The sequence below is a fragment of the Hippichthys cyanospilos genome, chromosome 3 (assembly GCF_059441005.1).
Source record: "Hippichthys cyanospilos isolate Australia breed blue-spotted pipefish chromosome 3, RoL_Hcya_1.0, whole genome shotgun sequence".
NCBI lineage: Eukaryota > Metazoa > Chordata > Actinopteri > Syngnathiformes > Syngnathidae > Hippichthys > Hippichthys cyanospilos.
Genome location: NC_142371.1, coordinates 10,351,337 through 10,373,215, shown reverse-complemented (window position 1 = coordinate 10,373,215; position 21,879 = coordinate 10,351,337). Strand labels below are relative to the sequence as shown.

The window sequence follows — 21,879 nt, the reverse complement described above, 5'->3', positions numbered from 1 at the left end:
AAACAAGTCAAAAACACTGAATTGTATGCGAAAAGAGCAAATAACAAAAGGTTCAATTTAACCGATTTATTTAGCAATCAAACAGAAAAACTACCCTACAGTCAACCTGACCTTTCCTTTGCAATCAACAATGTCATTTTCCCACTCCATGCTGTGTCTGCCACTGGTCACTGCCAAATCTCAGCAAAAGTGAGTCCTACATGTACATACAAGTGCAGCAATAGTAATTGAAACCTCAAACCATGATCTCAGGGGGCTGTGAATGGGGATCAAATGTCACAATCAAATCTATAAGTCCTCGGCTGAAACGTAATGTAGAAATTAAATGTTGACCTTGATCAAAAACAAAAGAAGGCTTTGCGACACTGCACTCTTGGGACATTGCCACCTGTCCTCGATCGGTAGCAGGAGAATTGTAGAAACACATAGTCTCGTGTTTAAACCCGCCTGTGGCTGTGGGACATCTGCAACAGTCAGTTTATAGAGCAAGCCTTAACCATGGCACAAACAGGCTAACAAAATGAAGACATTAAAAGGCATATGCTCTCTTTCTTGCCTGGTCACAAACCCTTAATTTCTTTTGTTCAAATTGCAATCCGTAACTATGTTAGCTTTGTGGGCCAACACAAAAGACAATACAGACCATTCTATCAAGCAGTGCTCCAATTTGAGTTCAATAAAATATTAAAAATATGAGGGATAGCAATTAACAGCATGATGGAGGAGTTGCCGCCTCACAGTTCTGAGGCCCTGAGTTCGCTTCCGACATTCCTGTGTGAAGTTTGCATGTTCTCCCAGTAGGGTTTGGTTTCCTCCCATGATCCCCAAAATGTGCATGGTAGGTATATTTGCTACTCCATATTGCTCTTAGGTGTGTTTGTGGGTATGTACAGTATGGCCGTTCATCGCTGTGTGCCCTGCGATTGGCTGGCAATCAGTTCAGGTACCCTGCCCACTGTCCAAAGCCAACTGGAATAGGCACTATCAAAGCTGTGACCCTCGTGATGAGGGCAATTGGTTAAGAAAATAGATGGCTGGGACAGAAATACCACTTTTTATAACCATAACTATTGTTTGTCACAAACTTTTAGTAAGAAAAAAAATTCACAGCCACTGCACAAGCGAAATTAGCAATCCTTGCACAACCGATTCTGGTGCTTATGATTACCTGGAAATAAAAAGCAAGCCACGTCGAGTTGACACCAAATTTCAAGCAAGTCAAGTCATTACTTGGTTCAAGCTAGTCATAAATCAAGTCATAACATTTTGCTCATAACATATGCCAAATTGATCTGAAAATAAAGTATTTTCATGAGCATAATAATAATAATAATAATAATAATAATAAATAGCCACTCGAGTTATAAAATGAATGCCACTCTTAAATTATGTTGATAATATAAGCATTTTTCCTATACTATTTTTTTTTATGTGGGACGTGGTTAAATTGGTGAGAAATGCGGAATATGCGCGAATAAACGTGTGATCATGTTTCAAAAAGTCACACGTTGTTTGTGGTACAAATTTGACCATTACTATTGTTCCTTAATAGTTAGTAATTAGTAGCAAAGGGGTGAATGAAAGACATTAACTTGGGATACTTTATAACTTGTTACTTTTTGTGGTGAAGTTGTTTACTTCATTACTTTATCGGGGCGTTCGTTCGCTGCACATGGGATACGACCAGGAAAGTATTCTAAAAGTACTCTGTGTTGACTGCAAAGTAAAGCTTTTTATTTTTTTTAATGGTATGGTTTAAGGGTTACAGTTTCCCATGGTGCCTTATCAAACGCTTTATTGCTTTCTCGAGAAAACGAAGATGATGTTCATGATGTTCAACCAGCGACTGTTCAGAAAAACTGTAGCGCTAATCGAGTTTTAAGTTTCAAAGAGCTATGGACCATAATGGGAGATATTTTGCTCCTCTGCATTTTTTTACAGTAGAAGAGGATGTAGAAAAGGACACGGGACAGACAGAAATTTAAGAAAAATGTTTAATTGTTGCGATCCGGCGAACCTGGATGTGTTTAAAAGTGAGCCCTCTTATCATTTCAAGCATTTATCAAGCCACGCCTATTACTAAACTTTGGACCAATCAAAGAGGTCAACGTTAGCTTCGTTCATGCGCAATGAGATGGCGCGAATCTGAACCCGGAACACAAACATTTGGAAAAGCTATGTCGCTTGAAACTAATGTGCGGAATATTACCTAATTATTTCTGCAAGTAAAGGTTTGTTTACTTAGTGCAGTTCAATGATAAGTTTGATCTTTTCGAGGGATATACACGGGTTGAGCTTAAATTTACGACGATAGAAGTCAAGTAATGGTACACTAACTGCGATGTAACAATGGGGCCATTAGATGACAAACTTGTCTTTCTCTAAAGCGTGTGCACCTCCCTGCGTTTTCACTCTAACCCCATAGCACCGACAAATGCAAGTTAAACGATAACTTGCTCATCGTTGCATTATTTTTTATGTATAAAGGTGACAGCGAGAAGCAGCATGACAGACGACTTCAACCAATCCCTCACCCCTCCAGTCTCGCCTACAAATGGTCTATGTGAGCTCTCCCCAGCCAGACCACCGTGGTTCTGCTGCTTTGAAGCTAAGGAGGAACCGAATGGGCCTCTCTCAACTGAGGGATACACTGCAAGAGGTTCACTGAAAAGGTTAAACATTTTTATGCAATTATTTAAAAGCGTCTTTCTGAGTTGGTGTTAAATCACACTAACATGAAATGGACTCCACACACAGGCTGCTGCTGTGTCTAGATCCAGCCCCTGCAGACTATGACATTGACACAGTGGAGCTCTTTGGTTTAACTTGGGTTACTGAGACAGCATTGGTTGAATCAACCAAGCTACTCTTTGGCCTACTGAGGTACAGTAATCCGAGACACAGACCTCAGATTTTTTTGCATGTTAGTAAATCCATTTCTGATCGTCATGGCTTGTCTTCAATAGGCAGGTGAGCTGGTACACCATTGAACTAGTTGCCAGTGGGTCACATGATACACGGATTAACAAGATTAACATCGCTTTACAATTGCATAGAAATTTATGGATACTTTAGACTTCTCAATGAACATATAGCATGCATATTTTAGGAATTACAGTGTGTGGTAGGGTGGGAAATAATCAAATATTTTTTACAATAATAACATTCAATTTTCACTCACCTTTTACTAATATACATACAAATAGATGTCCACTACCACATTTTGTTTCAGACCGATACTAGTACGGCCCTTGAATAGTCATTGATATCAATACCAACTATCTACAATGCTAATGCCCCCTCTTCAAAAAAAGCTTAAGAAAAAGACTTATCTATTCTGATGTGTTTTTACTTGATTTATTCAATCAAAAGCAGTTTTCTATTACTCTAATTTGTAATTGTAACATTGCTCCAAGAGAATGGCTAATACTGGTTTTGGCTGCCATCGCGAGTACCGATACAGTACCTTGAATAGGACCCCATACCGATACTTGCCATCGGTACTTGCCCAACTCTTCATTTTGCTGCTCTTTGTTAAATTTCAGGCAAAAGATCTACAGGCTTGAGACTATGGCGCAGCAGATCTCGCATGACTTTGGTAATCATGATTCTACGTATCCATCCCACAATGCGTCTAAGACTTTGGCTTTTCGCAACCATGTCAAAAATGATTTCGTCACAAAGTATTATCAACAACCATACTGCAAAAATCGCAGTATTTAAAGTTCAGTAGTCACATGCTTTTTAAACCAACTAACTCCAATATGAGATAACTGATTCACTGGTTAAGTTGTGAGATAATCAAGCATGAAAATGATGGGAGATGGAAATATGTCTGAAATTTGGAAACAAAAAGGGCAACATTGTCTTAACTAAAAATGTATCGTGCTAAGATAATTATTGTAACTAGAAGGCACCCATTATACACTTCCTCTCAACATACCCGTATCTCAAAATTATGTCCACACCGTACCTTTAATTGTTAATTTTGTCAAACTGACACAAAATTCACTTGCTAACCACACTCTACCTAAAGTCGTTGCAACAACCTAATTTCAATAAAAGTATATCGAGATTTGTTTGCTGACTGAGGATTTGGATATCGGACAATTTAGATATTGGATATATTAAAGGGACAATTTGTAAGATTTAGACCGTTTTTCATTAAAAAGGAATGAATTAAATGGTTATGAATTTCAAAAGTTTGCAAATAAATGTGTTCTTAGCGACCAACAGTATGTTTTAAATATAATTGTAGGTTTAGTTATCATTACATTTTTTTACATTAGGGCATTTCTCTCCTCTGGAGGCTGCCATGTCTGTTACAGCTACGGACAATGGTAAATGCAGCTCCTTCTGCTGTCAGTAATGAAAAACGGTCTGAATATTACACATTGTCTCTTTAATTGACAACCAAAGGTTTTATTCTGTTGTTTACATATTGGGTACATTAAGATGATGCAAGCATGCAAAAGTGTCTTGTATGTTTTAGGTCAAAGGGGAAACCTTCATTCTGAAGCCTCGGAACTCAGACAACAGTGTGTCTCATTTCTTCAATATGTTAAAGTCTTCCTACACAGGTAATATCTACAGTACAAAATATCCCATCCATTGCACTTTGCTGGTTTTCTATGTATGGTCTCAGTGATCTTTTTAATGTGCCTGTTCAGATACCTGAATGTTTCCCGCAGCCTTGATGCACATCCATCTCATTCTTATGAGGAGTTGGAGGGTCAATTTCCATCTGCTTTAGTAGAGGAGTTGTGTGGCATTGTTCTCCTCATTGGACGTCTGAAAGACTTGCCTGCCAACATTCAGAATGCTTCAAATATACAGAACCCTGGAAAGGTACAGTACCTCTGGTTAGGAATTGGAAATTTTGGGGTACTTCTGTTATCGTCCACATGCGTGAAGACAAAAATCTTGCTATACAGTTACTTGTAATTGCCGTAGACGTCATGATGAAGACAATTAAGTAAAGTATAAAATTCTTGACTGATGGTGTGTACCTTGTTGACATACAAGCAACACACACAAGTCTTTGAGGTTCAAAGATTGTATGGTGTTCTATTTCGCTGGTGAGACATTTGGTGTCGTCCTCACAGGTTTTTCCTCCGTCTTGGCATTTGTTGCACCTTCACTTTGACATCCATTGGTCAGTCTTGGAGATCCTCCACCTGTTTGGCCACAAGATGCAAGGTATGTTTGCAGAGCTCAAACAGAATAGCTTGCTCTGGATAGATTTGAAATGTCATTATTGCACAAACATACAGTATAGGTAGAACAATTTAAATGAAGCAAAAAAGATAAACAGAAGCTGATGTTATGGACTGTGTAGCTTCTCCCTTATAGACGCATTGAGGTTGCTGCTAATGTGTCATGAAGCTAGCAGGCAGGCGACTGTTTTCTGGCCTTAAGATGCGGACTTAACCATTAGCTTCTTTTCTGCCCAGGCCAGGTGGTGTATGCGCACCAGTTAGTGGACTTGACGGGGGAGAACTTGACTGATACCAGTCTGTTTGAGGAGCACCTGTGCAGCCTTCTGTGTGACCTTACTGGCCTGGCCATGGGCAAATACAGCAAGGTGGGTGTCCAACTATGAGGTATTATTAAATCATAGTTGTGAGATGTACCAGTGGTATTTCTAGTTCGCGGGCAGGAGGCGGGGGAGACCCTGGATTGCTTTGCCAGCCAATCGTACCAATTAAGATATAGCTGGAGACGTGCATTTATGTTGTATTTTTGTTGTGGAGAATAATGTCCTAGCGAGTGTTGATTAAAATGCTTAAAATACATTCCATGACTATGAATGTTGAATAGTCGCTGTTGGCCTTTTAAATTCTTTCAGTACAGTACTAGAATTTTTTTAAAGTCCACCCATGAATGGTCGCCATTCAACCACAAAGAAGTGATTTTTATCAAGTGTAATGTTTTGTCATTTTTAGGTGAGGCCTACAGAGGTTCTAAGTTGTCATCATTACCTCTGCGCCTGCACAAAAGAGCTGTGGATTTTGGTTATTCATCTTTTACAATATAGGAATAAAAGGCTACACTCACAGGTGATGTCAATGCAAATATGTGTGCATATTTACAGAGTGAAACCGATATTCATTATCCTATCTCTTAATCCTTTAGTCTTTTTGGACCTATATGAACTCATTGCTGAGACCTCTAGTGTTAGGGAAACCTGCAGCAGAGCAGTTCTGTGGCCTCCCAACGCACTGCAAGGACCCCCTCGGATTTACATGGTGGCTGCTCACTCATCTCGCAATGTTAGGCCAGTATAATCAAAATGGTGTCATCCACGATGAGGTAAGAGGCAAGACATTGTGATGTTAAAACATTTACATAACTTCACTCACTGGCAGTTTGTTGTGGACACTTACATCTAAACCTTTATAATTCTTTTTTAAATCATGCTATGTTACGGTTGTCAAATAAGGCTTTGCTATGGTTTCCTATATTAGCGTCTGTGTTGCTATTGTGAAATGTGGCAGCAGTGTCAGCCTGGTGCTTTGCATTTATGTGGTGGGATAAACTTAAGTGATGTAACGTTTGCGAACGAATCGAGTCTTTTGAATGAATGTGAACAATTGGAACTGAGTTTTTATGAAGAATATTGAAAAAAAATATTGAATTTTTCCGTGTCAAAATAAAGCGAATTTTGGCATCATTATCAACATGCCTAATGTGACATTAATTCAGCCCACGTCATTAAAACGTATTTAACTTAATTTTTTACTTAACTAATATTTTAGATAAAAACAATACTTGATGTACCACCACTTAACACCTAAAATGTGACACAAATAGCAATGTATCATTGATCCCAGTACAACAGTGGTGTTTTAAAATAAGCAAACAAACAAATGGAACAAAATCTTTTGAACAGTTACTGAATAAACAGGTGCCTTTTAAAGAGCCAAAAGTCCCATCACTACTAAACCTAAGCTTCTTCTGAGGTAAGCAAGCGCCTTCTTACAAAGTTCATATCGTTGTAGAGTTATCAAAGTTTCTGTTGGGGCATTTTTAGAATTTAAATTTACCATTCATCGGACAGGCAACTCTCCATCATGCTCTTCCATTAACACATCTTTACGCCCCCCAACCCAACCCTTACCCACAACAGGAGTCTATCAGGTTATTCCAAAAAAAATGGTAGTCAGTCAGTGTACTTCTGGGTTTGGTTGGCCTTATTTTTTTTTCGTCCCAACCCTCAAAACACAATGAAGGCTGATCCATAACAACAAGCCTAATCAGCATACAGAAAGCATAAAGTTAAAGATAAATTGATTATGATGATTTAAAAAAATGCTTTAACTAATTATATATATATATATATATATATATATATATATATATATATATATATATATATATATTTAGTTAAATTAGTTAATTAGTTATATAGTATTATATTATATTAGTTATATAGTATTTTTCGATTTTCTGCACAATACATTTTCATTGAACAATTACCAGTATTTAAGTACATTTTTAAATGTGGTTATAGTGACAAGCTGTGCACATTGGTTCTGTGGCTTAAGTATATTCTTTGTTCATAAGGCCTCCATCTTGTTTTTGATGAACTTGTTGGCCTTTTACGCAACTGAATTTTTAATGATGTCATTGTGGTACTTGGAGTGCTAATTATTTTTGAGGTGATGCTTGGTGTAATGTGTCATATACTCTTTCATCCATACTTGCAGAAAGCTCTTGATGACAATTGGACATTTGTGGAGGAGCTACTTAAATTGACTTGTAAGACACAGGTCAGCATCTTTATCTCACATGTCAAAAATAATGAAAACATTTTTTTTATTTGGCTAGTGTACATTACTGTACATGTATGTCTATTTGTCTGTATAAACACAGGGAGGTCTCGCAGAGGAGCAGGTCAGAATGCATGTGCATTGTTGCCTCTCTCTGTGTCTGCTGTGGAAAACCAGCACCAGTGCTGTTTCCACCCTCTGGGACTACTACAGCAAAAACTTGGTGAGGTTAAATACTTTCTTCAGTAAAGTACTTTCCATTCAGGGTGGTATTAAAATCGACTGTTTTTCAGTGTTGAAAAACATTGCAGAAAGAACTGGGGCTTCGGGGACTTTGGTGGTGTTTCAAATTGGAGGGCTTTATTTGTAAAACAATTTAATTCATTGTCTAGATGTATTTTAATTGTGATACACATTTGCTGTCCCTCGCTGTTGACTCTCCTCCCTGTTGTGTTTCTAACAAGACATCGCTGCAAAGTCTACTGTGCACGAAATACTTATTTCTTGACTATATTTCACCTAAACGATTTACATGGTTAGAGAACCTTTATTTGTCTTGCGTGAAGTATGAAGGCGAGAGTGCACATCACACAGCTTATTATTGCTGAATTTTTATATGACATTTATGAAGTTCATGTTTCTGTAGCAAAAGATAGTTTTGTTTCTAGAGTTGCCAAGCAATCATAAAAAAAACTTTTTTTTTTTTTTAATTTGGAGCTGGTTCGTGTGACCTGTTCACAATAGCATGCTGCTGATTTGTGAGCTCTGAGGGACAAAAGACACAATAAATAAATAAATAAATTAATTAATTAATTGGTGATCCTGAAATCACATCATGGAAGAGATCACAATTTCGGTCCCCGAACTGTATATTGTTCAGCGATAGCCCCATGTAAAACAAGTCATACTTGGGTGCCTCAGCTACAGCAAGTTGAAAAAAGGGGAGGAACATCCTATATAAGTACAAAAATCTGTGCAATAGAAAAGTGGGGCTTTGACACCATTTTTGACAGCTGTTGGAACTGCTAAATGTTCTATTCTCTCTCTCCAATCCAGGGTGCCTCATTTACTGTGCCATGGCTTGGATTGAGCGGGCTGGGCACTTTGTGCAAGACACCCCTGTCACTTTTGGAGCAAGCACGCAACTGCTGTGAAATGTTTCCCCTGCACTCCCCAGGACACATCCAACTGTACCGTTCAGCCAGTTCGTTTTACATCTTCTTGCGAGTGCTGGCACTCTGTCTGTCTCAGGACGGGGTGGGGGGAGTACCACAGCGACAGATCAAAGGAAGGTAAAGCGTTACTGTTGACCAAAATCAAATTTCAATGTGTCAGATATGCATACCCCAGAACACACATTTAACATACTGCTTAGTACAGTAATTGCGCTTTAACATGCTTTTCAGTCCTAATGAGAAGATCCCATCTTGCATGATGCTTTTGAAATTTATTTGGTCTCCCAGTGGAGCCGGTGTCTCAGGAGTCAACCCTTCATCACAGAAAACAAACAATCTGCACCTGCTCTTTCTAGAATTGCGGTGTGTTTACAGTGTCCTCATTTGGTTCGGTGATACTTGGAACCTGGTTGTGCCAACAAATATAGTATATATTTTTTTCATTTACCTATATCCTCAATGTGGTGTGATAACAGGCAAAACAATCACGTGCAAAATGCACAAATAATATATTTAACTGCCTGCTGCCATTCAAACAACACTTAGTAAGTCAGTACTCAGGAGTTCATTTGTAAGTACATTGAAACTAGATTATCATGATTTCAGGAATCTTACTTTTCTTGGTGTTCTGTGTGCCTTGGCTCAGCAAAGGTTGGAAACCACCGTTTGATCATGCATGTATGACAAAGCCAATCACTCAGTCCTGAGGGAGACCTCATCATACATCACATACTGGCTGCGTACAGAAATGAGGCTGCCATAGATATAAGTCCACCTAATGACTTCCCTGTCTAGAATGTGCTCAGTAGGACTGCAGACATGGGGGCTAATTAGCTAACAAGCATGGCAGTTAATTCGCCTTAGCAAAGCTGTGACGGCTTCCAACATGGATAGCAAGGGGGCTTGTGTGTGGTAGGCGGGCTGTAGTATGTGTGTGTTAAGCTGGACTGAGCTGGAACATGTCCAGGAACATGAAACATGTCCCCACCCTCCTTCCTCCCATTCCCTCAACCAAGGCTATTGCATCTTCCTCCGGCTTCAGAAGGCTCATCTATATTCCGACAAAATTTGTGTAATCCTAGATGGCCTAGTGAGAGCTTCATGATGGCCATGTTAATGCAAGACACTTTGACCATATTGATCTCCAGAAACAGGAACATCAGCTTGGCTGCAGGGACAAAACAGTCTCAAATAAATAAACAGCCCCAAAAAACGCAGCATCACATTTAGATCCCCATTATGTCAGCTGTTATTCTATTAAATATCTAGCTATCCATTGTTTTTTTTTTTTTTTTTTAACATTCCATATGCAAAGTTTGCAATTTAGGAAAAAGAAAAGATTTATTTTCTTCTTTTATTTATTCTTTGTATAACTTCTGAGGGTTGGCACGGTGTAGGAGTGGCTAACATGTCTGCCTCATAGTTCAGGCGTCCCGGGTTCAATTCCAGCTTGCCCCAGCCTTCCTGTGTGGAGTTTGCATGTTCTCCCTGTGCCCATATAGCTTTCCTCTGGGCACTCCGGCCACCTCCCACACTCCAAAATCATGCATGAAATTTATATTGGACTCTCTAAATTGGAATTAGTTGTGATTGAGAGTGTAAATGGTTGTCTTTGTGTGACCAGCAATCGGCTGGCAACCAGCTCAGTGTGTCCTTAGCCTACTTTCAAATGACCGCCGGAATTAGCACCAGAACGGCAGCTAACCTTGTTAGGATATGCGGCTATTGACATCTGGTTCAGAGTTTGAGAAGTGCAGTCCACGTATTTACTGGTTAAATTCCAATTGCGATATTGAGGTGGGATAAAAAATATTTATAAGATTATTTTTCAAAATTGTTCTGCCAAACTTCTGACACTAGATTGTCTTAGGACTTGTCACAGTTGGTGATTTGACCTGTCATGCCTGTGGTTTTGGGAGACGGTGAAAACGGCCTCAGTTTTTTTTTTTTTTTTTCTTTCCAGGTGAGCAGAATGCGAACTGGAATTGTGGCCGTGTGTGTGTGTGTGTGTGTGTGTGTGTGTGTGTGTGTGTGTGTGTGTGTACAAGTATGTTCGTGTGTGTTTTTATTGATCCTTCGCTGGTGTTGCACTAAATTGGTTTGGCTGTAGAGAGGGACCAAGCACCTACTGCTGTGTGTCTGAGTGTCTCTGACATTTAACATGATCTTTAAAGGCATTTCTCCACAGTGCCCCCAGGAAGTAACAGAATGCTGGGTGTTTCGCTATTCTCATTCCCTCTTGCACACACAAACATGCACACACAGGCGAGGCTGGCCAGACAGCCCAGATTTTTTTCCCTTGGTGCTGTAAGGGGGATGGAGGCAGGAAGTAGAGAATATCATTGGAGTGGAAAGTTTAAGAACATGTTAACTCTTATGTGATTCTAAACAGGGCTAAATGGAAATTTTAAATGTTATGTTTACAAGTGTGGTTTTATGTTGCACTCATTTATTCAAATTGTAATCACACCATAAGCTAATTTTCTTGTGCTCGTTGTTCTCTTTTCCTCTGGTTCTTTTGTTCAGGATTTGCTCCAAGTTCTCCTCAAAGAAGATGAAGGAGCTGACGGAGGCCGGCCTGATGAACTTTTTGCTACTGTTTCTGGTGGTTGCCAGAAAGGTGGAACTGGAGGATGTTGCCAGTAAAACCTGTGAGCTCCTGGGCTTCCTGCCACGTGACTGCCCCCCAGGACACCGCACGCTGGTGTGGAAGGGGCAGCTGGCACTGGTCTTGTTATTTCAGGTGTGTTTATTAATCCACAAAATATAGCTTCTGACTAATTTTCAAAGCATGATACAGGCCAGGGTATTTGACTTATCTGCACATGAGGTTTTGACACTTGTTTATTTATGCGGTTTTTTTTAATTGTTTTTTTTTTTAGGAAAGAGGTTTGGATGTCGGCGCACTTGCTAGTGGACTGGCCACATCGTTCATTGATATCGCTAAGGAGTTCTACAATAAAACTACAGAGATGTCTCGAAAAATTGCCCTTTGGGCGTCTCTTGGATCATACCTTGATGGAGTTGCTGAAGTGTTCGAAACTAGTGCCAGGCTTAACCTATCAGAGGAAAAACTTCTCAATGAGGGCTTTGTTTGGCTGCTGCCGGCCTGTCGTCAGTCTGAACTAAACTCCGTACTTGGCTTTCTGCAGACTGTCCTCGCTCAGTTCAGGTGAGAGAGTAATGAAGAATGCCTTTATTGTCATTGTACAGCAACTGTTTAAGAAATTCATACCCCTTTCCTTAGAGAGTAGTCCTCTCTTTTTTTCTCCCACTGATAACTATTCGGTCTTATAAATTCCCTTGTAAAAGTGAAAAGAGCAAAACGTTTACTAAAATCAAAATTAGAATTGGTCAAAACATGCATCCTAATTTCATGCAAAGAAAAACTACATTTTAGGTAACAATACTGCTACTTTTAAAATATTTGATATAAGATTACAATTAACGATATTATAGGCCTATATGAAGGCATTCAATGCCTGTCTCCATTTAAATAGAATTTCATGTTATATACTTTTCATTTGTGTCCACGCTTATGTCCATTCGCAAAAGCGCAAAATCATTTGCATTCCCAACAAACATGATATATCTTATTCGTGTCCACTACTGTGTCCATTTTATTTCAGTAAAATAGCACTTATTTATATCCCCACCAAACACCAAACCACATTGGAAAGCCATGGACTTCCTGCTGAACACACAAGGACTTAGTAAGGGTAGCCGAATGAGTAAAAAATTCACAGACCAAAAATAAATGTCCTTTTCAGTGGACACAAGTAAATAAGATGGAACTGAGGATGATATAGCTGTCAATGAAATAAATTATTCACTGTCAAACTATAAAAATGGACGTCTGCAGCCGTCAATGGTGGGAAATGGGGGTAGCGTGGCTTTGGATTACAGAAACGTAACACACTTTAGAGTGATAAATTTCTACTCGGGGTTTTGCTCTATCTCCTAAAATTAATGTTCCACAATTGTAAAGTAAATGCACTGCTTTTCTCGATTATATCAAGTTAAATCACCCCCAGCTGAGGCAAGGTGAAACAAAGAGTAATTGATGTCCGCATGTACGTTTTCTGGTTTCAAGAATAAAGCTAATATCGAAAGGCAACTTTGCAGTTAAGTTGAAGTGGCCAGCGCTTATTTCACTAAAAAACGTCACTTTCACTATACTTAAAATGCTCCTGACATAATATCAGATAATAGTGGAAATGACTTGATAGCTGCATATTTTTTGCTTGCTCACAACAATGCAACTTACACAAAGAAAAAACAAATAGAAGGCTCTAAGTAAGTGAAAGGACATGATCAACTTCAGGGAGTCAAGTGCAATGGTATTTTTTACATTCACATCTTACATTGGAGTAAAATAAATGCTGTGTCTGTGTGGCATTCAGGCAATGTGCCTTGCATAGACTAACGAGAGCAGCATTCGTTACATATTGACAGACATCGATTGGGCTTCAATGCCAATGAGCAATGAGCGGCATGAAGGCAATTTCAAAGCAACTATCGTTAAAACAAAAGTCTTTGTTATGGGCCTCAGTTGGTCTCAGGAGGCCAAAAAACCCGCAGGTCACTTTCACTAATGGGGTACTGAATAGCATTACTAGCCCATGGGGCTCTATCAGGATCAGCTAGTGGTCGTGGGAACAGCATCGCATCGTGTGTGTGTGTATATATGTATGTATATATATGTGTATATATGTATGTATGTATATATATATATATATATATATATATATATGTATATATATATATATATATGTATATATGTATATATGTATATATGTATGTATATGTATATGTATATATGTATGTATATGTATATATGTATGTATATGTATATATGTATGTATATATATTATATGTATATATGTATGTATATGTATATGTATATATATATGTATATATGTATGTATATGTATATATATGTATATATATATATATATGTATATATGTATGTATATGTGTATATATATATATATATGTATATATGTATATGTATATATGTATATGTATATATATATATATATATATATATATATATATGTATATATGTATGTATATATATGTATGTATATATATGTATATATGTATGTATATATATGTATGTATATATATGTATGTATATATATGTATATATGTATGCATATATATGTATGTATATATATGTATATGTATATATATATATATATATATATATATATATGTATGTATATATATATGTATGTATATATATGTATATGTATATATATATATATATATATGTATGTATATATATATATATATATATATATATGTGTATATATATATATGTGTATATATATATGTACATATATATATATATATATATATATATATATATATATATATATATATATATATATATATATATATATATATATATATATATATATATATGTATGTATGTATGTATGTATGTATGTATTGCTAAATTGAAATCCCTATTTTTGAGAAACGCTTCTAAAGTTGTGGCACATTTTTTTACTGTACGCATCATCTACCAATCCCTTATTATCATACACTTTCATTACAGTTTGAACATTTTGGCAGCTGGGAAATAATTGATGAGATCTTAAAGAGGTTAATTTTTTTCTATAGAAATCCCAAAATCGACAACTCTGTCATATTCGTATTTTCTTTAATAACTAAAATCTCTGTGACACATGTATGCAAGATGCGTTTTTCACAAAACCTAGCTTATTCCTCTAAAAATGAAAATTGAATGATTTATTCTTATTATACAGTATACAGTTAATTTTTTGCAGAGCCCTCTCACTGGTTATGCTGGTTTAGTTTACTTTTTTCGTGTTTCTTCACAATGCACACACAATGCTCTAAACCTACACACATGCCAAGTGAAACCTAACTTTGGTGTTACTCTCTTATTTTAATGTGTAATTCCCATAACAAGGAGGATCTTGTTAGGGAACCTAATTTCCCAACTTTTCATCTCGCATCACGGGGTAAGGAGGGCACACATTTGCACATTAATAGCCAATGCGAGAGTGGGGAAAGAAATCCCATAGACCCTTTGTTACGTACGATGCCCTATTCTGACCCATTTAAGAAAAAACAAAAAATACTACATATTTTGTTTTGGTTAAAAAAAAAAAAGCGTTGTCTGGTTAATGTTCCACAATAAACTATTCACAGTGTTTTCTTTTGTTTTTCTGACTGGCAACCTTAGCAGGTGCATCATGATTTCTGTTAAGAGCCACGTCGAATGTGCACACATTAAGATGATTATCGTGCCACTGGCTGAGGAAGTGAAGCGCCCAAGTGGTCACCCCTTGATGGCACTTATACAAGGAGCCAGTCCCGAGCCTAATTCCCCAGTTGTATTCCTTCCCATGTCTCTGGACTGTGCTAAGGTGGAGGGGCGGCACTGGTTGATGAGGTGAACTGGCAGTGGCACAACCTGTTGGATCTGTTTTCAGCAGAACCAATTAACTGCAGTCGCCTTGGCTTAATAGAAGGGGAGGCCTTCCTTTGAGGTCATTACAAACTCTCACTTGATATCTAGCCTTTCGTGTTTGTCAGGAGAATGCGGGCCCCAACTCAGAAGTCAAAAACACTAGCTGGTGTCCGTGGTGTATTTTGGCCAACTGTTAACGGAGGTTGCGACTCGTCTTTTGAGTTTGTAAAGTCAAAGGTTTAAGAGGGGATCAAACGGCATCTGTGTTTTGTTGGCACCGCGTTTCATGCATGCCTTTGCGGGTACACTTTGTAGGGAATGTCAGTTAGCAGGATTAAGTAGTGTCTCTGACGATGCCTTGTACAATGAGGGCTGATGGGTGTGAAAGGCCCATTCCGCAGCAGTAACGAGGCTAATGAATTCAGAGTCTAATCGATTGTCTCAGCTCTCTCTGGATTAGATGCAACCTTGCTGGAAGGGAAGAAGTGAAATGTGTGTGCGTGTATAGATGGGGATGGGATAGTGTGTGTATTAGGGAGGGGGTCCTCCCCTATATTCTCTGTACACTTCCACCCATGCTTCCCCACACCCCCATCTGGGCAGTTGTGGGGGACAGGAGGATCACCTCCAGTCTAAATGAGATTACAGCTTCTTCAGCTGCTTATCTGGGCTAATGCCAGCCACTGTGGGGCTGCTCGTGAGGCTGCGGCTAGGGCCAGGGATGAGCCAGAAGAGCCAAAGTACATTGTGTGTACAGAGGATCAGCGCTAGGCTCCCCCTCTGTACCCATAATATCCTCTTCTCCTTCCCCATCTCATCCTACACTCTGCTGCTCCTCACCGCTGCACACCACAGCCCCAAGTAATCCCCCAAGAGGGAAGAAAGAAAACACTTAAGCAGTGAGAGAGGAACAGTGGAGAAACAGGATTAAAAAAAATGGAGGGGTTATGGGGGGCTGTAATCTTGCACGCTAGGTTTGACTTTTGCATTGGACAGATTTGTTTATCTGTTTTTCCAGACGGGCACACCAACGCCGTGTCCAGCCGGAACCCACCTTGACCCGGATGACGACGAACAATGCTGTGAAAGAGCCCCACCTGGCGGTAGCGGCGGCGCTCTGGGCCCACTTCTTTCCCTTCCTCCGCACTTTACACCTTTCTCAGACTCCCCCGGCACAGTTGGCGGACGCGGCTGCAGGTCAGCATCAGTGTCGTTCTCATCACAGCAGAAAATGTGGCGAGAGGCTGAAAAACCAGCTGAGGGAAAAAAAAACGTTGAGGCAAAATTCATTGAATTTTGGTGCCTTTTCATTAGGTTTATACATATTGAATAAATTTGGGTTGAGTGTTACATTTGTAACTATGATTAATTACAGAAACAGAAAAATGGTAAACAGATCTTGGACAACTTGAAAAACAAGCAGCTTTATTATTCTAAATCAATATTTAATGCCCTCAGGCTTCACTCTTCTGGCATTTGAGCTGCCCACGTCTGCTCCCCAGGACCTTCAACCCAATCCAGTTCAGTCCATCATGCAATACTTTGGCTGGGATGACATGGTTCATCCACTTCTTGTCACGCGCTACCTTCCGCATCTGCTCCAAAACAGGTACAACTCACTTTTACCATAGCAAAGGTTTTTTTTTTTTCCCTTAATATATAACTTCTGATCCATAATACTTGTGAGTCTTCTTGCAAAAGAATCAAGTGGTGTGCATCTGTGGCTTACATAATAATTGTTGTTCCAAGTTTAAGTAAACTTTATGGTTTAAAATAATGTTCCCTTGTAAACCTCGGATAGCCTTTGACTGGCTTGACTTTTTTATTTTGACTGTCTTTATCCCCCCAGAGAGTTGTTTTCTTCACACGACGATCGTGGCATCGTTTTTTCTGGTTCGTCACAAAGTTTGTCAATCAGGGCCTGGTTCCGATGTGTTCTACAGCAGCATCTTGGTGGATCTGAAAGCAGAGCAGGTAAAACCAGTTTTACTCCAAGGATTCATTTCTTCTCAATTTTACCTCTGTACGTTCCTCTGACTGCCATGTCCACTTTGTGCACAGAGTCCAAGGTTTGATTTGACTTTTACCATGTGTCAACAGTTGCTATATTTGAAGTAGTTAAAATAACAGATGAATGGATGTTACTGTTTTTATGTTATACTGTTATTAAAATTCTGTTGAAATGTGCATGCAAAAAAGCGTATTTTAATATTAATTTAATTATCAAATTGCCAATAAAATAACACTGGTGCCTTCCATAATTGATTCTCCATGGCAACAGCAAAAAAATGTCAAATTACTTAGTCCTCCTTTGTAATTGAACAGGAAGGATTTCCATGCGTTCTGGAAAAACTGAAAAAGAATTGAGCAATTTTCCACTCAAGTAAAGCACATGGAAAATGAGAAATGAAGTTTCTGTCCCTGGAAAAGCTTCAGATTCTTCCTCTCTTTGCTTCTCTTTGTCTTGTTGGTGAACGCAAACAGGTTAAACTTACTGTACTTGTACAATAAGTATGTGTGTTTTTGGCTGCCTTCACTAGGCAACATTGAATGATACCAACTGGGCAAATCGCATATTCTAATCGCTGCCATATGTTCCCTAAGACTTAGTTGCTAGTTTCGATGACTTTTCACACCCAAGTTGGGATTTATTTTCTCCATTGATGTTCCAAAACTAGCAGCTTTCAGTTTAAGAAGGATGCTGTATTGCTATAAATTGGGTATGAGGGTTTTCTACCTTGCTATGTTGGTGACTGTACGCTCTGAGATGAATGTGCCGAGACCTATTATTTGACACTTACCTAATATTTAGGTGCCCTTTAAATCACAAATAGTAAAAGGGGCAGATGAATGCAAAATGACATTAATTTAGATGCAATCTTGCCTCAGAGAAGCCTACTTGGAAACAGTCTAAAATGAACTATAAAAATGAGCTTTAGTTTAAAATAATATGTCAGCAAGCAGTTTCAGTTCACAAAATCTGTTACTATGGTGACTGACTTTAATTTTTCTTACCTGTTGTCTTAGACAATATCATTCAGTTTCCCTTATCTTGAGGTTAATTGTGACTGAGGTTTCGCATAACCTGATCCCAAGACTTTTGCACAGTACAGTGTATATTCAGTCCATTTACACTTTTTTTTTTTTTAACAAGTCTCGCTCAGGCTTTTCCAGGGAATGAACAAGTAATATTTTACATGGTTACGCTGCAAAATCAAATCAAGCTGATTTCTTTTTTTCTGAACTTGATTTTGTTAGCTAAGTATTAGATTCGAATCTTATCCCGTTTGTTACTCTACAGACCAAGCTTTGGAGGAGCAGCTGTGTGAACTGACCCGCTTAGTGCTGATGCTTCCTGAGGTGGACAGTCTTCTGCAGAAAGCGAACCTCTGTACTACAGCCACTATGGCAAAGCTCAACTCGGCCTTGGAGATCTTTGTAAAGGTAACACACATTCGATGGGCCGTAGTTGTCTTTAGATTTTATGGTACGTCACTTTCAGAATTACTTCCTGCTTTGAACTACAAATCTCGTTGAAATAAGACTTACAAATGGATTGAAATTTATACCTGACCTTTTATGTTCCAGACGCACGCAAGAAGTACAGTATTCTGCGTGTGACCATGCTTTATCTGGCCTACTGGAGAGGATCAATCGTACGCAACGTTTAGAAAATGTTTCACTCATCCATCTGTTTCCTCCTTTGTCCAGGCTGTAGGCGTAGTTTACAGCGGACTGCAGGTTTTATCTGAACGTTCTGCCATGGTGACCAGAGCCCTGGACTACATGGGAGACATCGTGAAATATATTAAACCAGCTTTTGTCAGTAAGAATCAGAAAGGAATTCAGCTGGCCTATTGGGTCGTCGGTAAGAGTCACGTGACGATTCAGGATGTATTGGAGGCCCGACCTGTGGGTCAAGAAAGTCTGGTGTCTTTCTTGGACCTTTTGAGCCAGGTTGCATTGTGAAGCACTGGAGCCCCCTGCTGGTCACATCCAAAGCGCAGCCGTTGCTCTTCCGCATCGTGAATCAGCTGCTACTCCCTCATAACCTCACTCAGCAAGACACAGCTCTCAGAAACAGCCTACCACTCTATCTGCAGGTTTGAGCCCGTTGTACTCGACCTACGCGCGTGAATCATTACCATACAATCATGAAAACAATTACAGATGAAGCCTATAAATGTTTGCATGTATTTACCGTGTATATCCCTACGCTCCTCCTGCGCCCCTAAATGTTCGTCCACAGGCACACAGACAACCAGGAAACTCAACCAAAAAATATACCTGATTTAAAATCCCTGCAGGGTCTGTCGGTGGCTTATAGTGTGTCCCCGTCACAAGGAGGGTACCTGAAGCAGCAGCTCCACTCCATCATCCGCAGATATCTGGAGCATTTCCTTCCCGCCACACCGTCGTTGGGCACCATCGCCAACCATCCCGTGCTTCTCAGTGCATGCGAGGGAATCCCAAACGGCCCCGGGAGCTCGCTGAGAAGGACCATCCTGCAGGTGGTCTGGTCAGTATCCAAAACAACATTGCTCCAAGTTAAAATTTCAACTCCCTATTCAGTTTGAAATAAATTGCTTGAAATCTGCTCTAATAATGGTGAAACTTTCCTTCCCTTGTTAGCGAGAGCTTCCTTCAGTTCAAAGGTCACAGTCCTCCAACCCGCCTAGGGTCAGTGCTGCTATTCCTGTTGGAACTGCTAAGACGCAACAGCGACTCAGACCCCGACCTCCTCACTCTGCCGTTTCCCTCTCTACTGCGCTGCCTAATGCTGCTCAATGACCCTCAGGGTGAGCTTCGGTCGGTTAGGACTTTTAGAGCTGCTTCCAAATTGGACTATTTCAGGAAACGTAGTGTGGAGTTTTATTGGTCTCCTTTGTGCATGTTTGATCAGGGTACCGCGGTCAATTTTGTTTAGACACAGCAGTCCTTCAAGGCAGGGGTTTTCAAACTTTTTGAGTAAGGGACCCCATTTAGAAAGCAAACTTTCCAAGTACCCTCATTGCAAATGTTGTTGTAGGAACAAAACCAAAAAAAATAATTTAAGCCAAACATAAGTGCCCTTTTTATTTGGCAACACATTCAATTTGACAAGTATATTTGTTACTTTTCAGCTATACTCAAGTTTAGAAAATTGCGAATTGAAACGCCTCCCTATTACAAACCGGCTCAATTTCCCATAAAAAGGTTGCTGCCAATTATTTAGTCAAAAACAGCATTATTACCTTTGCCGGCTTCATACCTCGTTAGCAAGCAATTGTAGACACAAAGCGCATTTTGACAAATTTAAAAATCACATTTTTAAAAATATATTAAACTGGTTGAAATTGGTTGCTTTATTGAAGACTCAATTGCATTAACATTTGGAATGAAATGAACATACATGTCCGAGGGTCCGCGGACCCTACTTTGAGAACCACTGCTTTAGGGGAAGCAATTATTTCATGAATGCGTCAGTGCCATTGTGAATTTTTTTTTCTTTTCCCCCGTGAATTCCCATTCGTAATGTTTTTGTGCAGTGAGGAAGACGAGCATGGATGCGGTCCAACTTGTGGTAGAACGATGTGCTGCGGTGTCTGCTCAAGGACCTTGCGAGCAGCTAGTATCTGTCTTAAGGTAACTTTTAATGTGTTCTAGAAGGCATCGCCCTGTGTTTGCATTGCACAAGGGAGGTTTTCCCACTTTCTTCTTTTTTTATGTTCCAAGGTCATTTGTGGCTGAGAATGACAAAGTCTACGACAAGCAGATTTACACAGTTCTAGAGACGGTGGCTGTTTTAGATCCCTCTGTTGTTGTAGCCCTTATTCCCACACTGTCTCTGGCTCTGAGAAGCAACGAACATAAGAGAGGACTGGGCAAGAACGCCACTTTAAGGTGAGCAAGCGACATGAGTCACGCTGCTATGTTGCGCTCATTAATTTGACAACTTCACCCCTTTGTTGAAACAGAAATGCATACAAGAACCTGCTGTCTCTAGTCGGGGAGAGCGGGCTGGCTGAAATAGCAAGTTTGGAAGCGGACTAAAGTGCCAAGACCTAATATCAGCTAGAAGCATCGTTTTCCTGTGATAATAATCTTTGTTGCATTTAGTTCAACGCAAAATGTTGGAAACTCACTGCTCGATTAACTAAAACTATTGTTCCATTTATTTTGACTTTTTTCAGCCGGTTCCACACATTAGCATTAGATATAGTTGCATGATTGATGTTGAATGCATCAGCTGTACAAAAAAAAATAAAAAACTGTTTTGATTGATCATGTCAGATCACTCAAAGCGGTTGCAGTTAAGTAGTCACTTTCCTACTGCAGACTACAGGATCAATACTGGTTGATAATGTCTGTTGAACGTGCATGTGCTGAAGTCATGTAATATATGCGTATGGGTAGACTGTATTATAGTGTATATATTGTAAAGAAAGTGAAAACTTTTTTTTGTACAAGCATATCATTTGCAAGTAAATGTGTTGAAATTTCA

General features: G+C 39.3%; 1 protein-coding gene across 2 annotated transcripts; it reads left to right on the top strand.

Annotated features, from left to right (window-relative positions):
* The first annotated feature begins 2,150 nt into the window (after window positions 1-2,150).
* Window positions 2,151-21,879, top strand: mms22l (MMS22-like, DNA repair protein). Of its 2 annotated transcripts, none has more exons than XM_088409783.1 (26): window positions 2,151-2,231; window positions 2,488-2,672; window positions 2,758-2,883; window positions 3,546-3,598; window positions 4,493-4,580; window positions 4,692-4,848; window positions 5,106-5,199; window positions 5,454-5,584; window positions 5,946-6,059; window positions 6,136-6,312; window positions 7,710-7,772; window positions 7,876-7,995; window positions 8,829-9,064; window positions 11,474-11,690; window positions 11,830-12,119; window positions 16,414-16,592; window positions 16,854-17,004; window positions 17,245-17,369; window positions 18,697-18,839; window positions 19,107-19,263; window positions 19,353-19,498; window positions 19,703-19,914; window positions 20,028-20,194; window positions 20,924-21,020; window positions 21,111-21,278; window positions 21,353-21,879. In XM_088409783.1, the coding sequence occupies exons 2-26, from the start codon at window positions 2,506-2,508 to the stop codon at window positions 21,426-21,428; spliced, it is 3,654 nt and encodes a 1,217-aa protein (XP_088265909.1). In that variant the 5' UTR covers window positions 2,151-2,231; window positions 2,488-2,505; the 3' UTR covers window positions 21,429-21,879. The 2 variants fall into 2 exon arrangements, with proteins under 2 accessions (XP_088265909.1, XP_088265908.1); XM_088409782.1 differs by having other exon boundaries at window positions 4,671-4,848.

Coding starts and splice junctions, on each gene's coding strand:
- mms22l (XM_088409782.1), top strand. CDS start 2,506: ATGACAGACGACTTCAACCAATCCCTCACCCCTCCAGTCTCGCCTACA. Junction 9,065..11,473: donor CAGCGACAGATCAAAGGAAG/GTAAAGCGTTAC, acceptor TCTTTTGTTCAG/GATTTGCTCCAAGTTCTCCT. Junction 18,840..19,106: donor CCTTGGAGATCTTTGTAAAG/GTAACACACATT, acceptor TCCTTTGTCCAG/GCTGTAGGCGTAGTTTACAG.